This window comes from Trifolium pratense, linkage group LG1 (genome assembly GCF_020283565.1).
Source record: "Trifolium pratense cultivar HEN17-A07 linkage group LG1, ARS_RC_1.1, whole genome shotgun sequence".
NCBI lineage: Eukaryota > Viridiplantae > Streptophyta > Magnoliopsida > Fabales > Fabaceae > Trifolium > Trifolium pratense.
In genome coordinates this window covers 1,116,287-1,137,784 of record NC_060059.1, presented here as the reverse complement: position 1 = coordinate 1,137,784, position 21,498 = coordinate 1,116,287, and the positions used below count along the sequence as shown (strand labels likewise).

General features: G+C 31.9%; 4 protein-coding genes across 4 annotated transcripts; all 4 read left to right on the top strand.

The window, feature by feature from the left end:
- The first annotated feature begins 5,997 nt into the window (after window positions 1-5,997).
- On the top strand, window positions 5,998-9,240 carry LOC123902827 (aluminum-activated malate transporter 12-like). The gene is made up of 6 exons (XM_045952628.1): window positions 5,998-6,434; window positions 6,683-6,823; window positions 6,924-7,196; window positions 7,297-7,418; window positions 7,504-7,647; window positions 8,329-9,240. The coding sequence occupies exons 1-6, from the start codon at window positions 6,155-6,157 to the stop codon at window positions 8,983-8,985; spliced, it is 1,617 nt and encodes a 538-aa protein (XP_045808584.1). The 5' UTR covers window positions 5,998-6,154; the 3' UTR covers window positions 8,986-9,240.
- A 709-nt stretch (window positions 9,241-9,949) lies between these two features.
- Window positions 9,950-10,913, top strand: LOC123924240 (probable glutathione S-transferase). Its single transcript, XM_045977068.1, has 2 exons — window positions 9,950-10,305; window positions 10,419-10,913. The coding sequence occupies exons 1-2, from the start codon at window positions 9,997-9,999 to the stop codon at window positions 10,773-10,775; spliced, it is 666 nt and encodes a 221-aa protein (XP_045833024.1). The 5' UTR covers window positions 9,950-9,996; the 3' UTR covers window positions 10,776-10,913.
- Window positions 10,914-12,360: 1,447 nt separating this feature from the next.
- On the top strand, window positions 12,361-15,051 carry LOC123910928 (probable protein arginine N-methyltransferase 6.1). Its single transcript, XM_045962222.1, has 5 exons — window positions 12,361-12,495; window positions 14,349-14,414; window positions 14,524-14,592; window positions 14,742-14,777; window positions 14,947-15,051. The coding sequence occupies exons 1-5, from the start codon at window positions 12,361-12,363 to the stop codon at window positions 15,049-15,051; spliced, it is 411 nt and encodes a 136-aa protein (XP_045818178.1).
- On the top strand, window positions 14,253-17,741 carry LOC123902574 (probable protein arginine N-methyltransferase 6). Its single transcript, XM_045952339.1, has 12 exons — window positions 14,253-14,414; window positions 14,524-14,592; window positions 14,742-14,777; window positions 14,947-15,012; window positions 15,481-15,549; window positions 15,656-15,733; window positions 15,947-16,022; window positions 16,290-16,384; window positions 16,464-16,548; window positions 16,673-16,875; window positions 16,989-17,107; window positions 17,216-17,741. Exons 5-12 carry the CDS (start codon window positions 15,526-15,528, stop codon window positions 17,259-17,261), a joined length of 726 nt encoding a protein of 241 aa, XP_045808295.1. The 5' UTR covers window positions 14,253-14,414; window positions 14,524-14,592; window positions 14,742-14,777; window positions 14,947-15,012; window positions 15,481-15,525; the 3' UTR covers window positions 17,262-17,741.
- Window positions 17,742-21,498: the final 3,757 nt, after the last annotated feature.

Below are 21,498 nucleotides of genomic sequence, written 5' to 3'. Positions count from 1 at the left end.
TTATTACTAGATAGATGTGTATCATCCCATGAGCTAAGTTATACATGCATGCATTGATTTAGTTGAATATTATGCCTTCTAGATAGGGAAGATTAAGGCCTGCATTGCACTTGATTTAGTTTAATAATTCTCGCGCCGTATTTTTACTCATCCGCTACATATGAGTTTCTCGCACGCCCTATTTTTACTCATCCGCTACCTACGAGTTTCTCGGGTGCCATATTTTTACTAATCCGCTACTTAAGTAGTGGATGATATTTGAGAAACTCGTATGATAGCAAAATAAACTCTTATAATACAAACTATGTTCAAGTCATCCAAAACAAATTATTTATATTTATTTTTAATTTTAATTTTTTTATAATAATTTATTCGGTCTTGCGGGCCGCCCGTGGCCCATTCGGGCTAGCCCATATTTTAATCGGGCTTTTATCAGTCCGGGCTAAAAAGCCCGGAAACAATTCGGGCTAGAATTTTCAAGGCTCAAACCCGGGAAAAATCGGGCTTGGCGGGCCGGCCCATTCGGACTAGCCCATTTTGACATCTCTACCCACCTCCAAACTTTTTTTTATAAGCAATTAACGGTTATAATTTCTAATTCACTTTTCTGTCCAAAACTAAACCAACGCCAACAACAACACGAAATCATCATTCATCATCACCGTCACCGAAATCATCATCACCGTCAATATTGGTTAAATGGTTTCAAAATGAATCATGATTTTTGAAATCCTTAATATTGGTTAAATGGTTTTAAGATGTTATACACTAAATCATTATTAAATGGTTTTAAATAATGATTATTACTGAAACCATAAATATGGTTTAATGGTTTTGATAGTCTTCAATGTGAAATCAAAATAATTGTCTAATGATTTTGTAATAAAACAAAATACTAAATGTGATAAATAGCCAACTCTATCGAAGGTAAAATATAGAACTGCTTAAGAAAATTGCTACTGATTGAAGACGAAAAAGGCTACTATGGTTGTATTGTATCGATCTATATAACTGATGGTGAAAGTAATGATGCAGTTACTGTTGTGGACTATTTTTAGTATTCTGAGAAACAAGAAAATGAAGATGATTCATCCGAGGATCCCATTTACAAGTGCTACGAGGCCGTTTTAGACTCTAAGGAATTAACTTACTTGCTACGAGTCCCTAATCCTCTATTTAGTCCTTTGCATAGTGTCCCCCCTGAAATCATAATCCATACCTATGAGACTTACTAAGAAATGAGAATTAGGAGAGAACCATGCCTACAAGTAAGTTTTATAATTTCGTTAAAAAAAATCAATTTTATAAAAATGAGTCAACATTTGATAAAAATCAGAACGGCGGCTATGAAATTAGAAAAGAAATAAATTAAAAGGCCAAAATATTTCAAATTAGGGAGTTAATATATCGCACAATTGGAAAACTAAAGAGTCAAAAATACAATTAAGCCTATAACAAACTATGATATCAAATTTTATCCAAGATCCATTCGCCTACATGGTATCAAAGTCAAACTACTCGGGTCATGATCCATATCTTTGTGTTTAGAGTCTCACACTGGTTGAGGTAAGGCCTAAACATAAATTTGTGGGTTTTGAGACCAAAAACCTAGGGATGATAACCAGCATGGGTAATAATTGCATGAATTGCCAATAAATAATAGGTTTTCATGCAGTTTTAACCTCTAAGCGTTAAAATTGTTGGATTTTGGCCCCCAAATTTAACCATTTTTTCATTTGCTAGTCATTCATTGACTTTTTTTATTAAAAATTACTTATGTAGCATTTTTAAATAAAAAAATGTGTTCAAAATAAATAAAATGTTTAGAAATTTTAAAAATTGTTTTAAATCTTTTCTAAAAATAAATAAATTATTTTTTAAAAAAAAATATAGTATATAAAACACATTTTTTCATTTGTTTTAAAAATAATTTTTAAAAATTTTAAATTGTCGCTTAAGCAATTTTTAGTCAAATGAGAATAGTAAATGCAAAATGGGGGAAAATATAGTAGTTAAAATCAAACGGTTGAAACTTAAAATGTCATAATCGAGCAATTGTTAAACTTATGAGATAAAAATTAAGCGATTGAAAGTAGGTTTCAAAATCAATTGTGAAACTTAGACGTAAAAACTGTAGTTAAACTTAAATAATAATGGATTCAGATTTTGTGTCAAAAAATTTTCTAAGATACATTTAATAAAAGAAAAATAAAATAAAATAAACTGAATTTTTTTTTTTTACACAACTTTATCTCAATCGATAAAAATTACATTACTAAATATAGTAAATAACTTGTTTTTTTTTTTACTCAAGTAAATAACTTTTTTTTTTTTGGAAGAAAGTAAACTTGTTTAAACCTAACTTTTTAAACCTAAATACTAAAATAGAATAGAATTATTATTATTATAAAAGGTAAGCAGTACGTGCCTTTTATTCACGTTTTGGGTTTTGATATGACGGCACGGCACCTCAGAAGAACAATTCTCTTCACTCGCTGTGCATATTCCCTTTGATCTCCCCGTGGAAGAAATACTGTTGAGAATGGAACACCTCCGTTAACTCTGCTGCGTCTACAAGTCATGGAATTGTCTCTTGTGTTGCTGCGAGCTTCGTGGTGGGAAGCTCCTAGGTGGTGATGATCCAATTGAGTTTGAGTTTATCTTCTGATGGCGTGATTATCTGCATGGTGGAAAAGAAGAGAAGGAAAAAATAAATGAACCTTGTGTCGCTGCCTGGCCTGAGATTTGTTAATGGTAGGATATGATGGCATGCATATAGTGATGGTAAGCCAATAATGATTGTGCTCATGGTTTCGTTGAACTGAGAAGGACCAAATTGCATCTCTGAGTTAGTACGTAGAGGAAAAGAACTTGAAGAAACACTTAATCTACAGAAAGCTCAAGAGACTCTTGATAGTATAAGTGTTCTTGTTTGAAGCCTGTAAATAATGCAGATGATATACACAATAACATAAGGAAGACAGCTTCTCGTGAAGATTCGAGTGATCACTTCTTATACTGTCCTAGGGCTTGACTTTAAACATTTTCAACGGCAATGGGGCAAAGGGGAGCCGGTAATTGTCAGCAATGTACTTGAATGTACATTTGGTCTACGCTGGAAACCACTTGTCATGTGGTGCGCATTCCGACAGATAGGTAATACCAAACGCAAATCACTTTTGGATGTGAAGACAATTGATTGTTTAGATTAGTGCGAGGTATGTTAAACTTCTCGATCGTGAGCATGAATTCTTTTCGATATCTAAATTTTGAGCTTGTATTGATCTGTGCTAAAATTCACTGGCATTTTCATTAACTTTAGTTCTTATTTTATTTTATGTCATTTAGGTTTATTTTCATACAATTTTCTGAATTTGGTATTTCCACCTTTTTGGGATTACAAGAAGTTTTGTTACATTTAATTTTATCCATTACTCAATTTATACATCATATCTGTAGTGAATGTCTTAGAAAAATAAGGGAGAGTACCAAGTTTTTGTTCCAACTATTTTTTGGTGGATAAGTTCCTAGATTGTCTGTTGTTTGGGTAATGAAGAGATACCAAAGGTTAAAGATCTAATTATTCGCAGATATATACCTAATTACTAATTAGAATTGTAACTTAGAAGCCACTTTCTGACTTTAATTGCAATGTAGTCAAGATGTTTTCAGTCCTTGTGGCTTGTCATATGCTGATATTCCACATCATTATCAACAAATTTGGATATTGTGTGCTTAATTTATAGAGCCTTAATTATAATTTCTCTTATTGTTCTCTTAGTAATAGGTCCCACTCATTTTCTCATTCTCTTATGCTTTACAGGCATCTCAATTTCTTGCACTCTAGTGTCCCTGTTCTTTTTGCTTAATCTACCCAGATAATTTCTTGTTGCCCTTGTCAGTGAATTTTAGCACAGATTAATACAAGCTCAAGATTTAGATATAGAACAAAATTCATGCTCAAGATTGAGAAATTGAACATACCTCGCACCAATCTAAACAATCAATTGCCTTCACATCCAAAAGTGATTTGTGTTTGGTATTACTTATCTGACGAAATGCGCGCCACATGACAAGTGGTTCCCAGCTTAGACCAGATGTACATTCAAGTACATTGTTGACAATTACTGGCTCCCCTTTTCCCCAATGTCATTGAAAATGTTTAAAATCCTCTTTGTGTAGGTCTACATCCCTAGGACAGTATAAGAAGTTATCACTGGAATCTTCACAAGAAGCTGTCTTCCTTATGTTATTGTGTATATCATCTACATTCTTAACAGGCTTCAAACAAGAACACCTACTATATATCAAGAGTCTCTTGTGCATCCTGTAGATTAAGTGTTTCTTCAAGTTCTTTTGCTCTACGTACTAACTCAGAGATGCAATTTGGTCCAAGTATGCTTCTCGGTTCAAGGAAACCATGATCACAATCATTATTGGCTTTTGGACGGGGAATGCTACCATCATTATATGCATGCCATCCAGATCTTGACCGTTCACAAATCTCAGGTTGGGCAGCAGCACAAGGTTCATTTTTTTTTTCTCTCTTCTTTTCCACCATGCAGATAATCACGCCCTCGGAAAATAAACTCAAACTCAATTGGATCAGCACCACCTAGGAGCTTCCCACCACGAAGCTCGCGGCAACACAAGAGAGAAATGTCAGTAATAGGATGTAGATGTTGTGTTATGTAACTTGAGCTAGAGACTCACCGCAACATATATGTTAATTTATGGTCTTGTTTATTTTATGCTTGCTCTGGTTACCTGTGACTTCATGGATTATTGTTAATTTATGACGTGTGGAATATCCAGCTTGAGAAATTACTATGTTATTTTCATTTATTTGTTATTTAGAGTATTCCTTAGTTTTGTTTTCCTATGTTACAGTTTAATTTTATCTTACCAGGGCATTTTTCAATAGGATTGCTTGCATCTTTTTTCAGTTCTAAAATTTGTAATCATGTATAAATAAAAGGGTAGAGAATATAATATACTGCTTAAATTGTTCAAAAGATCATTTGTCTTCGTACGTTACAAGTTCATACCAGTAATAATGAAATACAAGCTTAAAGCTGCTTATGGGATAATGTGTTGAACATTGCAAACTAGACTTGGATCCTCTCCTTCGATATATTCTCTCCATCTCTCTACTGTTCTCAATTTTTGTTTGTCTACATTGGTTGGAAGCCAAGATACTCAAGAAGCTGCCACAGGACCCCATGGCCGCAATACACAAAATGTAACATTCTTCTTTCATGCTTGGATATACCCTTTAACTTATGCCACTGAGAGTTTCAGGCAGCTTACCCATCCTCTAATTAAGCATGGAGACGGTTATGATAGAATCTCCACTTGTCACGGCATGTTCTGTTATACTATCGATGAATCTTTAGCTCTTTTGTGTAACCCTTCCATTAGAAAATTCAACCCATTGCCTCCTTTGATCAAATCAGGGCCAACAAGATATTCTCATACCGTATATACCCTTGTGTACGATCGGTTCATTGATAATTATAAGATTATTGCTCTTTCTTCATGCTGCTGTTCAAATCCCGAGGGGATATTTGTGAGTGATACAGTTAATTGGTTGGTACATGATTCTCGTACTGGTTTATTCAAGGGTCATTGTTTCTCTTGATAAAAGAATACTTCAATTGGTTAAACATGTGGACATGTGGTAACCATTCTCAATTCAAAAAAATTAATCAAATCACTGTTTCTGCTAATAACCATCCACGTTAGTGTCTGCTTACATATATAATTGGGCAAATAAATTAGGTCATCATAGTTTTGAAAAATCATGTTTGAAATCATTTAAAATAACCAAAAAGTCCACTTTAGTGTAGCTAATTTAATTAAAAACAAACAAGTATAATACAAACAAAACAAAAAATGAATGCAACATCTATCATGGGATCACCTATAAGAAGATGCAACATGTCACTGACTTTATATATTTTAATATTATAGTTTATAAGGTTCAGGTCACCAATATGATGACAACCAGTTTTTATAAGATTGGTTTTCTCCACTTATCATTGACTCTTAAGCATTTCTGAAAGCTACCACATGTCTTTCTCTTCATAATATATTGTCCAATGTAGTATCACCATCAAAGGAGGAAAAAATTGATTTAGGCATAAGAGTTTCAATGGATCATGATGAAACTGAGAACACAAAGAGAAGCTCAAGTTATTGGAAATCATTTTACAGTTATGCTGATAAAGTGAAAAGATTTCCAGGTTTGGTGAAGAGGACAATTTGGAAAGTTGGAAAAGATGATCCAAGAAAAGTGGTTCATTCTTTGAAAGTTGGTCTAGCTTTGACATTAGTTTCTTTGCTTTATCTAATGGAGCCATTGTATAAAGGGATAGGCAAAAATGCTGTAGTGGCTGTCATGACTGTGGTTGTTGTCATGGAGTTTACTGTAGGTAAGTAATTCTCATTTCTGTTTTTGTTTTCACCGCCTGTATCGGGGGTCAGTTCTGGCATCAAGTGGTTCGTAAGTAATTCTCATTTCTTTTTTTGTTTTCATAGCCTGTATCCGACCCACCGGATCGCCTAATTTGATTTGGGGGTCAGTTCTGGCATCAAGTGGTTCTCTCCTAATTCTCATTTCTTAGTAAGATAATAATTCTCATTTCTTAGTAAGTCTCATAGGTATGGATTATGATTTCAGGGGGGACACTATGCAAAGGACTAAATAGAGGATTAGGGACTTTGTCAGCAGGATTGTTGGCATTTTTTATTGAGTATCTTGCAGATGCACCTGGTCATATTTTTCGAGCGGTTTTCATTGGCGCTGCGGTTTTTCTTTTAGGTAAACATTTCCTTTTAGTTGAATGATTGAGATTTTAATTCTGATCAAGTTTTCGGTCCTGTGGTTTTGCTTAATCATTGTTTCATTGTTGGTTTTGCAGGAGCTGTAGCTACTTATGTGAGATTCATTCCTTATATTAAGAAGAATTATGACTATGGTGTTATGATATTTCTCTTGACCTTTAATTTGATAATTGTATCAAGTTACCGCGTTGATAATGTCTTGAGCATGGCAAAAGATCGGATCTCTACCATATGCATTGGCGTCGGTCTATGTCTTGTGATGAGCCTATTTGTATTTCCAAACTGGTCAGGGGAAGATCTTCATAAATCCACCATATCAAAGCTAGAAAGCTTAGCCAAGTCTATAGAAGGTAGAATATAGAACTGCTTAAGAAAATTGCTACTGATTGAAGACGAAAAAGGCTACTATTGTATCAATCTATATAACTGATGGTGAAAATAATGATGCAGTTACTGTTGTGGACTATTTTTATGATTCTGAAAAACAAGAAAATGAAGATGATTCATCTGAGGATCCCATTTACAAGTGCTACGAAGCCGTTTTAGACTCTAAGGCTAAGGATGAAACACTGGTAAGTTAATGCTTGCCCTTTTTTGTTAAAGAACATCAGAAATTGGTGTTTTGTGAAGAATATCTTATAGAGTAGAAATGAATAGGCAATGCAAGCAAATTGGGAGCCAAGATACTCAAGAAGCTGCCACAAGATTCCTTGGCAGCAATACGCAAAAGTAGGAGCTTCTCTTCGTCATTTTAGTTACACTGTTGTAGCACTACACGGATGTTTACAGTCTGAAATTCAGGTAATAAATCAACTGTTTTGGAAACAATTAAACTTATAAATAGTAGAGTTTATGAGGTAACAGAAAGTGTTCTTGTAAGTTGTAACAAGAAAAGGGACTAAATGTGTTTCTGCTGGTTAATGATTTATATTTGAACCCAAAAATGTAAATATAAAGTTATCATTCCCTGAAAAATGTTTATACAACTTAGAAATATCATGAATGTTGTTCGTAGTATAAAGCAGTCGAGAATGATATGAGAGTTCTAGAAGCACATAACAGAATAGCAGATCATAATTGAGTTTCATGATTATAGCTGTGATCTTTTTTTTTTTTTACCAATTCCAACTCAACTTTTCACAAAAATTTCTTCTGTAAGGTCATAAGGTTCATCATTGTGCTTCAAGATTATCTATCAATCTGTCATGTTATTGATAGCACATGGATTATCATCACTTAAAATAGTAATCATTGATTAAGATATAGGATCTGGATGATGTTGATCCATGTGCTTTGATAGATTATTTTGTCAAGGTCATTTTGTTTAAAAATTAAACATTGAGTGCAATAGTCTACTACATTATTCAATTGGCTAGCATCTTCTGAATTATTGGAACAAGCTCTGGCATAAAATATAACATTTTTATTTCATGATTGGATTTATTCATTTACCTTCTATTATTTAACATACTATTCATGTAGACACCAAGGTCAATCCGTGATCTATACAAAGATTCTTGCATCAAACTTGCACAAGAAGTATCAAAAGTACTTAGAGTAATGGCGAAGAGCATAAAGAAAAAGCGACAATTTTCCCTTGATAAACTCTCAAACAATCTCAATGAAGCTTTACAAGACCTTGACAATGCATTGAAATCACAACCGCAACTTTTACTAGGTTCGAGGAATGGTCAAAGTCGAATCCCCATAACCCCCAAAACTCCAAGAACACCCAACTTTTTCAAGATTGATGAAGACACTAGAATCACATTATCAAGTATTAAAAGTGATTATTGTTCCCCGGTTGGAAGCAAATCGAAAGAGCACTCTCAGGAACAAACAAAAGAAGGACAACAACATAAAAAAGTTTTGAGGCCACAACTGAATAAGACTATGACTATGAGTATGATCACTAGCCTTGAATTCTCAGAAGCACTACCTTTTGCTGCTTTCACTTCATTGCTAGTGGAGATGGTTGCAAAACTAGATCATGTTATGGATAAAGTTGAGGAATTGGGGAAAATGTCTCACTTTAGAGAGTTCAGAGATGATGATTATGATGAGATTATTCTTACTTGTGAAAAACCAAAAATGAATACAGCTGAGAATGACTTGCCTTCTTATGGAGGAGCAGAGTAGTTGTTAGTGGAAAACTTTCTTCCTAAGCTTTCAACCATGCACACTCACATTCATATTTTGAGCTTTTTGTGTAAGGAAAAGTAAGGCATATACTACTTTACTATCTGTGTATGTAATTTTTGCTTAATATCTACAACATAATAGATCAATTACATTTGATGATCCATCAATATATAGGATATTTTTGTGTGATTGTGTAAATATTGTTTCTGCTCTCTCTACTATAAAGAACATTTACTCTTGTAATTGCATAAATATTGTTTCTTTTGTCAAAAATAAATATTGTTTCTACTCGATCTCTACTAAACTCATAATACGGTTTAGGATTCCTCTCGACATTTGAGTTAGTTTGAGTTCAAATTTGTAAAATTGAAATTGATTTGTTTAGAATAGTCGAGGTTGATTCGGACCATATCCACCATTTTGGTCCATTTAATCCATCATAACAATGAACTTTATATTGTACTCGCTGCTAGCGTACATATCAGCATCGCCATGATTCATCGTATATTAAGATTATCTAGTGATCACTAACCTTCTTCAGGAAACCTATAAAACATACAGGGTGAGTTCTCCTCTTCCAACTGAATTTTCTCTACACATAAGAGCTCGAACGTCTAACTACTTGCATAAAGAGTTCTAATAGTAATAGGTACCTAAAATTATAGAAAGAAGACAAAATATTAAGACAAAAGTTCTATTTGAAAAACAATGTGAAAGAAAAAAGGAATTTGAAATTGGCCTCATCTTCTATCAAGTTCTATTCTAGACGGCTAAATAATATTAGAGGTCAGGAACAAAATTTCAAAAAGTGAAAGGAAAAAAAAAAAAAAAAGGAAAGTCCAATAAAGCAACATGATGAGAATTTTGTGACACATCATAGGATAGGACAAAAAAAAGGATCAATTCCAATCCATTGGATTGAAATTTATGTTGCTTTGGAATCAACTTTGGACATTATAAAATTCCATTTTGCGCCTCTACTCTACTCATTGCATACACATAGCAACTATGGTAGATGTGAAACTATTAGGATTTTGGTCTAGCCCTTTTGTTCATAGAGTGATATGGGCTCTAAAATTCAAAGGCATAACCTATGATTATATAGAACAAGATAGACATACCAAAAGTGAATTACTCCTTCAATCTAATCCTGTTTACAAGAAAGTCCCTGTTCTTATTCACCAAGGTAAAGCCATTGCAGAATCTCTTGTTATTCTTGAATACATTGAAGAAACTTGGCCACAGAATCCATTGCTGCCACAAGATTGCTATCAGAGAGCCTTGGCTCGATTTTGGATTAAATTTGGAGAAGATTCGGTAATTTCATCTACCCTTTTATTATGTTTTTAGTTTTTTTTTCTGCGGTCTATTAGCTAGAATTTCACCTTTATTTAGTATTTACTATTTCAATTTTTTGGTTTAATTTATAGATTGCTTCTATAACGGATTTGTTTCTCCGACCCCCTAAAGACGAAAAAGAAAGAGGTAATGCAATAGAAAAAGCACAAGAAACTATCACAATAATGGAAGAGCAAGGGCTAGGGGACAAGAAGTTTTTTGGAGGCATCAATATTGGAATGGTGGACATAACATATGGATGCCTTAGTCATTGGTTAGAAGGGTTGGAGGAAATTGTTGGGATCAAATTGATTGAGGCAAATAAATTTCCTCGGTTGCATGCATGGATTCAAAACTTTAAACAAGTTCCTTTGATTAAAGAAAACATTCCTGATTATCAGAAACTATTGCTCCATCTTCAATGGCGCAGGCAGGAATATATTATATAGTTTCATCGATGCTACAAAAGTTGTGTGGGAGATTCGGGAAAAATGATACTGAAGTAGCAAAGTTTTATACAAGAAATGAGAGTTTGAATTGTGTACCTTTTAAAATTTAAACAAGGTTATGATATCACAATCAGAAAATACGTTAGCAATAAGTATGTTCTAAGAATAATTTAATTTTGACTTAGCGAAAATGAAACTTTGAAATGTGCGTCAGTGCTTGCATAAAATAAGAATTTAAAGGAAGAGAAAAGCAAACACCCAAGAGTTATTCTGGTTAACCCTTAATTTTGGGTTACATCTGGTCTCCAAGTCATGTGATATTGTCTCCTATAATCTTGAGATATTACAAATTTAAGATTAGGGTCATGTTAACTTGTGCCCTAAGGACACATGTTAAGCTACATAAAAATAAAAATATAGTATTTAATAATACAAAGAGTTTAATGTTTAGAGAATTGAATACACCACAAGTTCAATAAATTTTTTTCATATTTATCTTCTTAACATATGGTTTTAAGATTATAATAATTCCTTGATTTACACCTAAGATCAACAACCTTCATGCTCCTAGAGCTTAATACACCTTAGTGACATCTGACTATACACTCAATCAATAGTTACGTATTGACTTGAACAACTTTTCAAGTATATATTTGGTTTGGTTCTAAGCTTAAGGGAAACTCTCAAAACAATTTGAGAGAAGCTTAGATAAAATACACTCTATTCTACTAAGTGAATATCATATTTGAGATCTTTAGTAATGAGTTGAGAATAAGAGTGATAAAAGAATAGATTTAGAGCTTGAGAGCTTTAAAGGTTAAGGATAAGGATCTTAGACACCTTAAGAATGTCGTTAGGGGTTTGATCTTTGGCTCTTGTATAAAAAAATTATTAGAGACGAAGATTAATCATTGTTGAATGACGGTCGAAACTTTATACTAATAACATGGTAAAAAACAGCAACTAATAAATTAATTTGGATCGAAGCAACTAGTGATTTTGTTAATTCATTCGTAATAATATATATGAATTATTTAGAAAACTTTTATCACTTAGGTTACACTTCATAATTTTTTAATAATTTTTTTTTAGTTTTAATAATTTTATTTAATTACATATAACTTTCAATAAAAAATATAATGTCGTAAATATTATTTTATTTTTAGTTTTATGACGTGTATATTTTTAATTCTGAATAATAATTTTTTACGTTCTTTGCTTTTTCATTTTTGGTAGAATATTCATACTCGTAATTTTTTTTTCATTTTTTTAGTCAACTTACATATATTTTACTTTAAAAGAATTTTTTTTCTTTTCGATATTAATATTTTGTTGACGGAATATTTTTTATTAAATTTAGTCAAAAAGAGACATAATTTTTTGATGAAATAGTATTCATTCATCATTTATTTAATAAATTAAAAAATATATTATATTATTATTTAAGGGTACTTGGCATTTTAAAATATTTATATTAATTAAAAAATTATCTATATAATGGCTTGAAATGTGTAGTGTCTAGGTAAGAAATTGGAACTTGAAAGAAAAAATCAGTAGGAATTACAGTGAACAATTGGCTACACAAATGGAGAGGCAGAACAACCAAACTCACAATAACAGAAGGGCAAGATGGGTACTACCAACTAGACAACATGATTGCCATGAGATGGAATATTTCAATAGTTACAATAATGTTGACATCCACCAAAATTTAATCAAGGTTTCCTTTCTCAATTTTTGAATTTAGATTGTGTCATATTACACGCAATTATATATATATTTGATTCGTTCGATTAAGATTAGATTGTTTAAATTTTATTGTAATTTTTATTTTATAATTCAAAATATAAAATTAAATTGTGTATGGTTTGGTCTTTCTCGAATAGTTCAGATGTGTGTGGTTGCGTTCAGTAAATAGTGTTGATCGTCCGATCAAAATAGATAATTGAGATTACGTAATGTTAAATTTGACTGTTTGTACATAAGTTGTTCTATAAAAAAATTGTTGTCGAGATTGATTACTCTGCGTAACTGCATGAAACAGTTATAGCAGGGGATCTGGGTCCGTCTTGAGATTGTGATTGCACACAACCAGATCTCTCGATTTGAGTGTTGTTTAATTGAAGATCTATATTTTTTTCTCGATTTATTTTATGATTTGTTTCCTAGATCTATATTTTTTCCTCTATTTATTTTATGATTTGTTTCCTTTATACAAAATTGTTTTTGAAGATTTACTTTCTCAATTTTAATGTTGCTTAGACCAAAATTTGATCAAGGTTTTGTTTCTCAAATTTGAATTCAAATTATGTGCACATTGAATGCAATCACACACATCTTATTCATTTGATCAAAGATCGAATTGTCCAAATATTATTATAGATTTTATTTTTATTTTTATTTTTAAATTTAATGTATGGAATTATAATTTGGATGGGTCTCATCTTGATCGGACAATCTGTGTGTGTGACTAGGGTTGGGAATAGGTCAGGCGGCCTACAGGCGCCTTCGGTCTGGCCTGTTTAAGTCTGGTCTGGCCTGGCCTATTTATTAAAAATGTTAGGCTCAGGTTTTGAAAAGAGCCTATTTACATAAATAGGTCAGGCTCGGACTTTTAAAAAAGCCTACAAAGCCTGATAGGCCGGCCTGTTTATATTTAATAATTATTATTTATATAATATTATTATTTATATAATAATTGTATTATGGCATACTTAATAGAATTTGTCGTAACCGTATTTTTTATTTTATTAGCTTTTAATTCTTGTGTTAATCATTTTATTAATTTTTTCTTAATGTTATAGAAATTATAAAAAGAAAATTATGTGAAATAGACTTTAAGGCCTGTTTAGTTTAATTAAAAAGACTATATAGAGGCATTTATGTAACACATGCTTTTAAACAGGCTACAATGTCAGGCCAGACTTTAACCAGGCTCAGGCCATGCCAAAAAAGATTGCATTTGATAGGCCGTAGGCCAGGCTTAGGCTTGAAGAAAATTCGTAGGCCAGACTCAGGCCTGTCAAAGCCTGTCAAAGCCTGGCCTGGCCTGACCTATTCCCAACCCTATGTGTGACTGCGCTCAATCATAAGATTATGATTGCACACAACCTAGTCCGATGAGTCTTCAATTTTGATGTAGCTCAATTGATTTACAATTGTTTATGAAGATTTCCTTTCTCACTTCCAATATTGCTTAGTTGGCGTTTTGCCATTTTTTTCTGGTTTTAAATTAATTTATATAACTATTGATATATGGTTCGTTTTGATGAATTTATTTTTGAGCTTATACAACATAATTTATGTAAATAAATAAGTGTTTATGTATTATTATACGTTTTTTTAAGGTAGTTTAGAATAAAAACAGCTTATAAATATACGATTTTTATCCGTAAAAGCTTATAAATTAATACAAAACTTTATTTATTGACGTAAGTTATTTTCATAAGCTCAAAAATAATTCATATCCAAACAGGCCCATAATCATGAACATAAAGCATACTCTATCTTCTTGGATTCATTTTTAGCAATCTATATTAGGTTAACTAATTTTTTCCATTTCAATTTCATCAGGATAACGTGTGGATTAAGGCCTATAAAACTGCTATTGAACATCATCAGCAACAAATTGCTGGAAAGGTAATTTATCTAACTTTAAAGTAGGTAAATAATTGTAGCTTTTTTTTTTCTCTATACTTAAAGGATATATATAAAAATCTCTATGGTTTGCATGTTTTGTATGGTACAGATTGTTTTAGATGTTGGATGTGGAATAGGTCTATTATCTATATTATGTGCTCAAGCTGGAGCAAGTAAGGTAAATTATTTCATTTAACGTCTAATGTGATGATCAAATAATTTTTTATTTTATTTTTACGGATGATGATCGAATATCTTATATCCTATGTTTCATATTTAAAAATTTAATTTAATCTTTTTGGTTTAAATATTTCTATTGCTTTTCAGGTATATGCCATTGACGCAAGTAACATTGCTCGGGAGGTAATTAATCCTTTTTCTGAAAACACATTGCAAAATACAAACTTTTCTGAAAACACCGATCCAATTAACAGAGTGGATCAATGAGAATGAGTAACAATGAATGATCAAAGAGTAAACTTTCAACATTTATAGAGTTTGGTTTCTATTAATTTCTTGTTTCTTGATACAGGCGAAACATGTTGTTAAAGCAAACAATCTTTCTGACATCATCACAGTATTGCATGGACGAGTTGAGGTACACTACTCTGCCCTCCCCAATATGTTTTACATTTAATCACATATAAAAATTTATAATTTATAATTATAGATTATTGTATTTGTGAAACATCAAAACAACATTTTTTTATTGTTACCATGAATTACATTGTGATATTTTGATAGAGTTTAATTGGAGGTGAACTGACGTGTAAAATAGTTTTGCACAATCATCCAATAAAAAACTATCAATTTGCCATATCATATTAAGAAAGTGAGGTGAAGTAGGCTGACATGGCAGAAAACATGGTTGATATTAGTTGACCGGGTAAATAATTTTACACTGTCAGTGCATATTTCTTTTTCTCTTTTTGAAATTTTGGTTCATTTTTGCATTTCACATATAATGAGTTTGGCCTTTTCTCGAATTCGACATGAAAGGTACTTTGTGGTACCTGATTGCCATTTTTATTTTTTGTATATATTTACTTAGTTATGTTGTCTGCAGGATCTTCAACTCAGTGAAAAGGTTGATGTTATAATTTCAAACTGGATGGGATACATGCTTCTACAAGAGGTTCATGTTTATTAGAAATATTGTGGTTGATTCAGTAAATTCATTGCTTTTATTATACAAAGAATGTTCAAATCATTATTGTGGTTAAACCTGCCTTTTATTGTAGAGCATGCTTGGAAGTGTTATCATAGCCAGAGATCGTTGGCTCAAACCCGGAGGTCTAATGCTTCCTTCTTATGCAACGGTATATATATTTATCTTTTGTTAATAAATAGATAGTAATTTTATTGTGAATTTCAATTTGAAGTTGTTTATCAAACTATAATGCATTACCAAAGTCTATTACTTCATATTGGTTTTATAATTTTAAACTTTTCTTCATCAGGACATGATAGTATTTGCATTCAATATATCTTGTACACGATAATACTATAATCTCTTAATGTTCTCTTTGTAGTTATATCTAGCTCCTGTCACAACTAACAAACATCGTGACATCACAGACTTTTGGCGCAATGTTGAAGGAATCGATAGTAAGTATAGTACACTACTTTGTACCTAGTTTTACATGTCTATATATATATATATCTATACTGTGGAGTCTCAGCTTAAGTGACTTGGATATGTGTGGAGAAGACATGTTGAAGTATCAATAATGAACTATAGATGAATTATGAAAACACTATGAAAGATTTGGATTAAATGTTTTATCATTTTAGACTTGAGTCTTTGTAAGAGTAGATTGTGGATTTGTTGTTATACCTTAAATTCATGACACCATTTGGACATTTTTGTTGCAGTGTCTGCCATAATTCCAGCGGCGAAAACTCATGCTTTTCAAGAACCCATTGTGGAGAAAGTTTCAAGTGAAAATGTTTTGGCTGGGCCTTGTATGGTGAGTCCATGTTTCTGTTTTTTCTCATGCTAATAATAATGTAGAGTAAATTTGAAGTAATTAATTTTAAAAATTACAGGTGAAATATATCAATATCAACAGAGTTGGCATTGATGAGCTAGAATCGATATCAACAGAGTTTCGGTTTAGTTTTATGAAGAGTGGTAACTCTCTTATTTATGTTTGCCTTGTTTTGCTTATATATGTATTTACTTTTAAGTCCATGATAATTTTTTCTTATGACAATACTTTTATATATGTTTTAATTTCTTTGTTGATTTTTTCCAGCATCACTGAGTGGCTTTGCATTATGGTTTGATGTGGAGTTTAATGGGAATCTATTATCACCTTTTCCGATTCGATGCCGGTTTCCATTTTCAAGTGCTGACGGTGTTCCCGCATTTGGTAATCAGAGACAACAGACAACAAACCTTAATGAAGCACTGGTCATGTCCACTGGGCCTGAAGATCCACAGACTCATTGGAAACAGGTTCAACAAATAATGAATGTCTATACTAAATATCATGCTGAAAGTTCCATTTTCAATATCAAATATTGTTTGTTTTGCGGACTCTTAATTTGATTGATAATTGTATTTTGCAGACATTGCTATACTATTTGCATCCAAAAGAAATTGAAAAGGGACAACAAATTGAAGGAATTTTGACGTTGTCGAAGAATTATCGGCCTGCTCGCTCGATATGGATTGACATCCAGTATACGTAAGACTTAGTTATTTCTTTCTTTCACCTCTATTTATAATCTATCTATAGGACCATTTAACATGATATGTTTTTCACATTCTGATTATGTTTTCGGGCAAATTGCAGTTTGGACGGTCGAAACTACTTTGGCTATAATACTGTTATGAAATGATGGATGACTTATTATGCAGCAGCAAAATATGGTCTCTCTCTTCATATGATGGATGAGCTTCCAATGTTTTCTCCTTAGAAATATGATGAACTTATTATTGCCTTGTTTTAAGATTATAAGTCTTAATTATTGGGTCATGTGGCTTTTAAGTCTTTCAAATTTCTTGTTTAATACTCCTTATTATTATAGTGGTGAATTGCTCTTGACAATAAGGTTGCAATCTGTGGTGTTTTTCTAATATTGATTCAAACATTAATTAGAATTTTAATATCTCTTAATACAGAAAGATAAGAACCTCCTTTAATAGCTATAGCTACAAATGGTTTATGTTCTTTGAGTTTGGCGGGTTGATTAGAGATTAGGGAGAATCTTTATATGAGGATTTTTGAAATTTTGGACGATTGATTGTAGTGCTTATGTAGCTGAATTTTGGTATATTTTGGAAAGTTTGTGTTTGACTAAGAGTTATGATTTTAATAAGATCGAGTTGCATATGGACTCTAAAGTGTTGGTGAGCAATTTATGTAGTCATGGAGCTGTTGGCGCGCGTTTTCAATTAGTCCAACGAATTTGTTGTTTGAAGGTGTGTCTATGTACCGTGAAACAAACTCTTGCACTGATGTTTGTTTATGAGCAATCTCCGCGGCTCATATTGAGTCTTTACGGATTTTTTTAGAGTTGTGCAACTTACTATTACATGTAGTAAGTTTTAACAATTACTACTACATGTTTGTTTAAGTTGAATATATAGTCAATTTTTCATAGAAAACCTTAGCTACATTTAGAAATGAAGCATGCCAAGGTGTGCTTATGTGAAAAGGAGAAGGAAATGGAGGCACAAAAAGAGAGGAATTTATTCTTGATTGTAGTATTAAAATATTAGTGCAACTTTTAGGAGGTAATAATGGCTTAATTATTGAAAGTCATGCATATATATGTCCTTGAGCAATCTATTTCCAAAACTTCTAATTAATTAATTATCTATTGTATTGTGTTTGTGACAACCCCACTATTTTTTCATATTAATTATTAATATCTTTCATGGTTGGTCTTGTCGTATTAATAAGCATTGAAACGTCATTTTAATTGATTGGGATAAGTGGAAACATTCTTTTAGAAATTATTTGTAGGACTATTTTATCCTATTGAATAACAACCATAAAAATTCAATCTCATGAAATTTTTGTTTTAACAACAAAAAAAAAAAATCAAATAGTTTAGCTCCAACTATATTTCAAAACTCATATGATACATGAGGAATCACTTAATTATTTCTAATGTTATTACTTTAATTATAATTCATCAACCATGCATATGTATAAGAAAATACATGTGAAGAGGAAGGTTTCCCTAAGTTTTTGATCATGTATTGACTTTTTTTTCCAAACAACATTAGTGCCAAATCCATCATTAATGCAGTACTCTTACATGATCATTATAAACATGTACTCCAATTCCTATGAAGTCATAGTCGTGTGTTTTTGCATTCCATATTAATTACATTCAATCTAATTACTCTTTAACCGTGTGTTAATTTATTTTATTTTTTCATTATCAAACTCATTCACTTGTGTTTATGTCTAGTTCTCATATCTTCATAGATGTTCTAGATATATTATTATTATTATTATTATTATTATTATTATTATTATTATTATTATTATTATTATTATTATTACAATGACATCAGCCGCCTTTTTAATGGTTTTCATTTTTTGACTAACCTAATGAGCAAAAGAAACAATCTACTTTTAAACTAACAATCCACTTACTAGGGGAGAAAGGTGATGTGAACTTTAATATATCTAAAAAGTGAATTTTTTTTTTCTTATAATTAGAATTAGAGAAAGTATGTACAATGGCGTTGTCATCGTTCTGCCTTCTATCAGGCCCACAATTCCACTGAAACCTCACACTTTAACTCTTCCATTGTTGGACTCTGATGGATTGTTCATAGAAAATGCACAGTTTACATGTCCCACCATAGGGGCCATGATTGTTCTTGTGCAAAAGCCTCACACTACATAGAATTACTAGAAGATAAATCATAACCTTTTGTTCAATTATTGATTTTTTAAAAAATTTCTTAGTTCATTTCATCGGAGATAGTCCTATTTCAGACGATATCAAATATTAAATACGAACAATTCTCTCGACCAAAATTCGACGTTATTTTAGTCTTGCCCCATTTTCACTAACTCAAATACATTGGTGTTCAATTATTGAATTTTATGTACATGTAGATGATCATGTAGATGCTTATATTAACATATTGGTGAACAAACATTTTTGTGTATGCACCTTCCATAGGACCATACTCTTATTTATTTGTGTCACATACGTAAATATATATTGTCATTTACCTTCAACTGCCCTTCACATCACGCGTGCATGTTTTGCTTTGCTAACCACACCAAACATCACCAATATATTTGCTACAATCATTTGTTACTACAGACAGATTATACTACAGAAATTTTTGAATGGATATTTTTTTAGAAACATTATTAGTACTTTATTAGGTAGATTAGAGAATAAGATGGTAGCATTTTTCTAACTTTTGTTTAATAATTGAAAAAAATAAAATTGATTTAAAGAAGATTACCTTTTTAATACCACAATTTGGTGGGTGACTCCTTCACCATTAAAAGATTCCTACTATTAAAAAGGCTAACATTATAATAACAATATTCCATAATATTCTCATTAAAAAAAACTCCTAAGTCTTTCACTTTTGAAGCTTCACACTATTCAAGGTACCTATTGGATTATAGAGTGAAAGAGATTTGTGAGAATGAGAAAGTTCATTCATCACTTTAGTCTTTAGGCATAAGCCAAACCTGCAAAGCTGGCTCATATCCTAGTCAATAAATTAATCAAGTTTCTTCAAGTTTCCTCTTTATTAAAATCAAAAGGAGGACACTGAAACGCATGTATGTAGTGCATGAGTGCATATAAAATTGATACATGCAATGCAAAATGCATACTATAGTACCCAACAAAATGAATTAATGCATCAAAGTGGAATTATCATTTTTTTTATTTCCCTACTTTTATGAAAATCATTGATTGGAAAAGTTAAGCAAGCATTCCACAACTAATAATCATTATTTTTCTTCTTGGTGGGTTGTAAAGGAAGCCTAAAATACCATGGGATGGAGATGGATCATCATATATGCTAAAGAGCAGTACACAAGTAATTTGGAATTTTGGTACTTAAAAACTAATTTGGTACTTAAAACTTTTCATGTTATTTTTTCATCTCTTTTCTCTTTTGAAGTAAAATTTTTCATCATCTTCTTACCACTTTTCATTTACGATAAAAAAAAATATCCTAATTTGTCATTTCATCCATGAATATCTGTAAATATCCACAGATTTATCTGTGGATTACCCGCTTAGCAGATACCTGCACGGATATGGAATGGACACGGATATCATATTTTTATCTAACGAAGTGGTCACGGATATCATATTATCCGCCTCCGTAGATACCCCTTTACATCCCTACGTGAGACTCCTAACATTTTCCATTTCTTTTCTTGAAATGAACTTGTATATGTTTGGATGAGCTGCAAAAGAAAAGGCAAAATCACAGTGCTGCCGATTTTGTTGAAGCTTCAAAACATAGTTTTTGTGAAAATATCGATTGCGTCAGCTCATTGTGATTTTTCCAATTCTACCCTGAACCCAAACATGCATTTCATATTCAAGTTGATTTCTTAAAAAATATGCCATGAGATGATGGGGAAGAAAAGAAGCTGAGAAAAGAATAATCAATACTCTTAATTCTGAAATGTTTTTTCAAATTTGGTGAATGCGTGTATTCCACTCTACATATTGTTTTTTCATATCTGATCAAACTAGGAAATTCCTTGCAACTTTAATGCCGTATATAATCAAATACAATGAAATACCAAATGTCACATACTTCTTCAATACTTTCTTCCCTACAAAACAGTATCACTAGTCCTCTTTTCTCTTCCCATTATCAAGATCAAATTGGCATGACCATAAAAGTCACAAACATACACAAAAAGGGTCCCTCCATTTATAGCAACCCCAATTATCTTAAACTGTAAAAGTAAAACCATATGCCACAAGTTGATTTTAATACTACACAATGAAGATCACACTATAAGTCATTTGGCTCTTGAGCAATTCAATTGTACACTATTTTTTTTTCCCACCATCAGTATTCGGCTCACCGAACCGCCTAATCTGGTACGAAGATCAG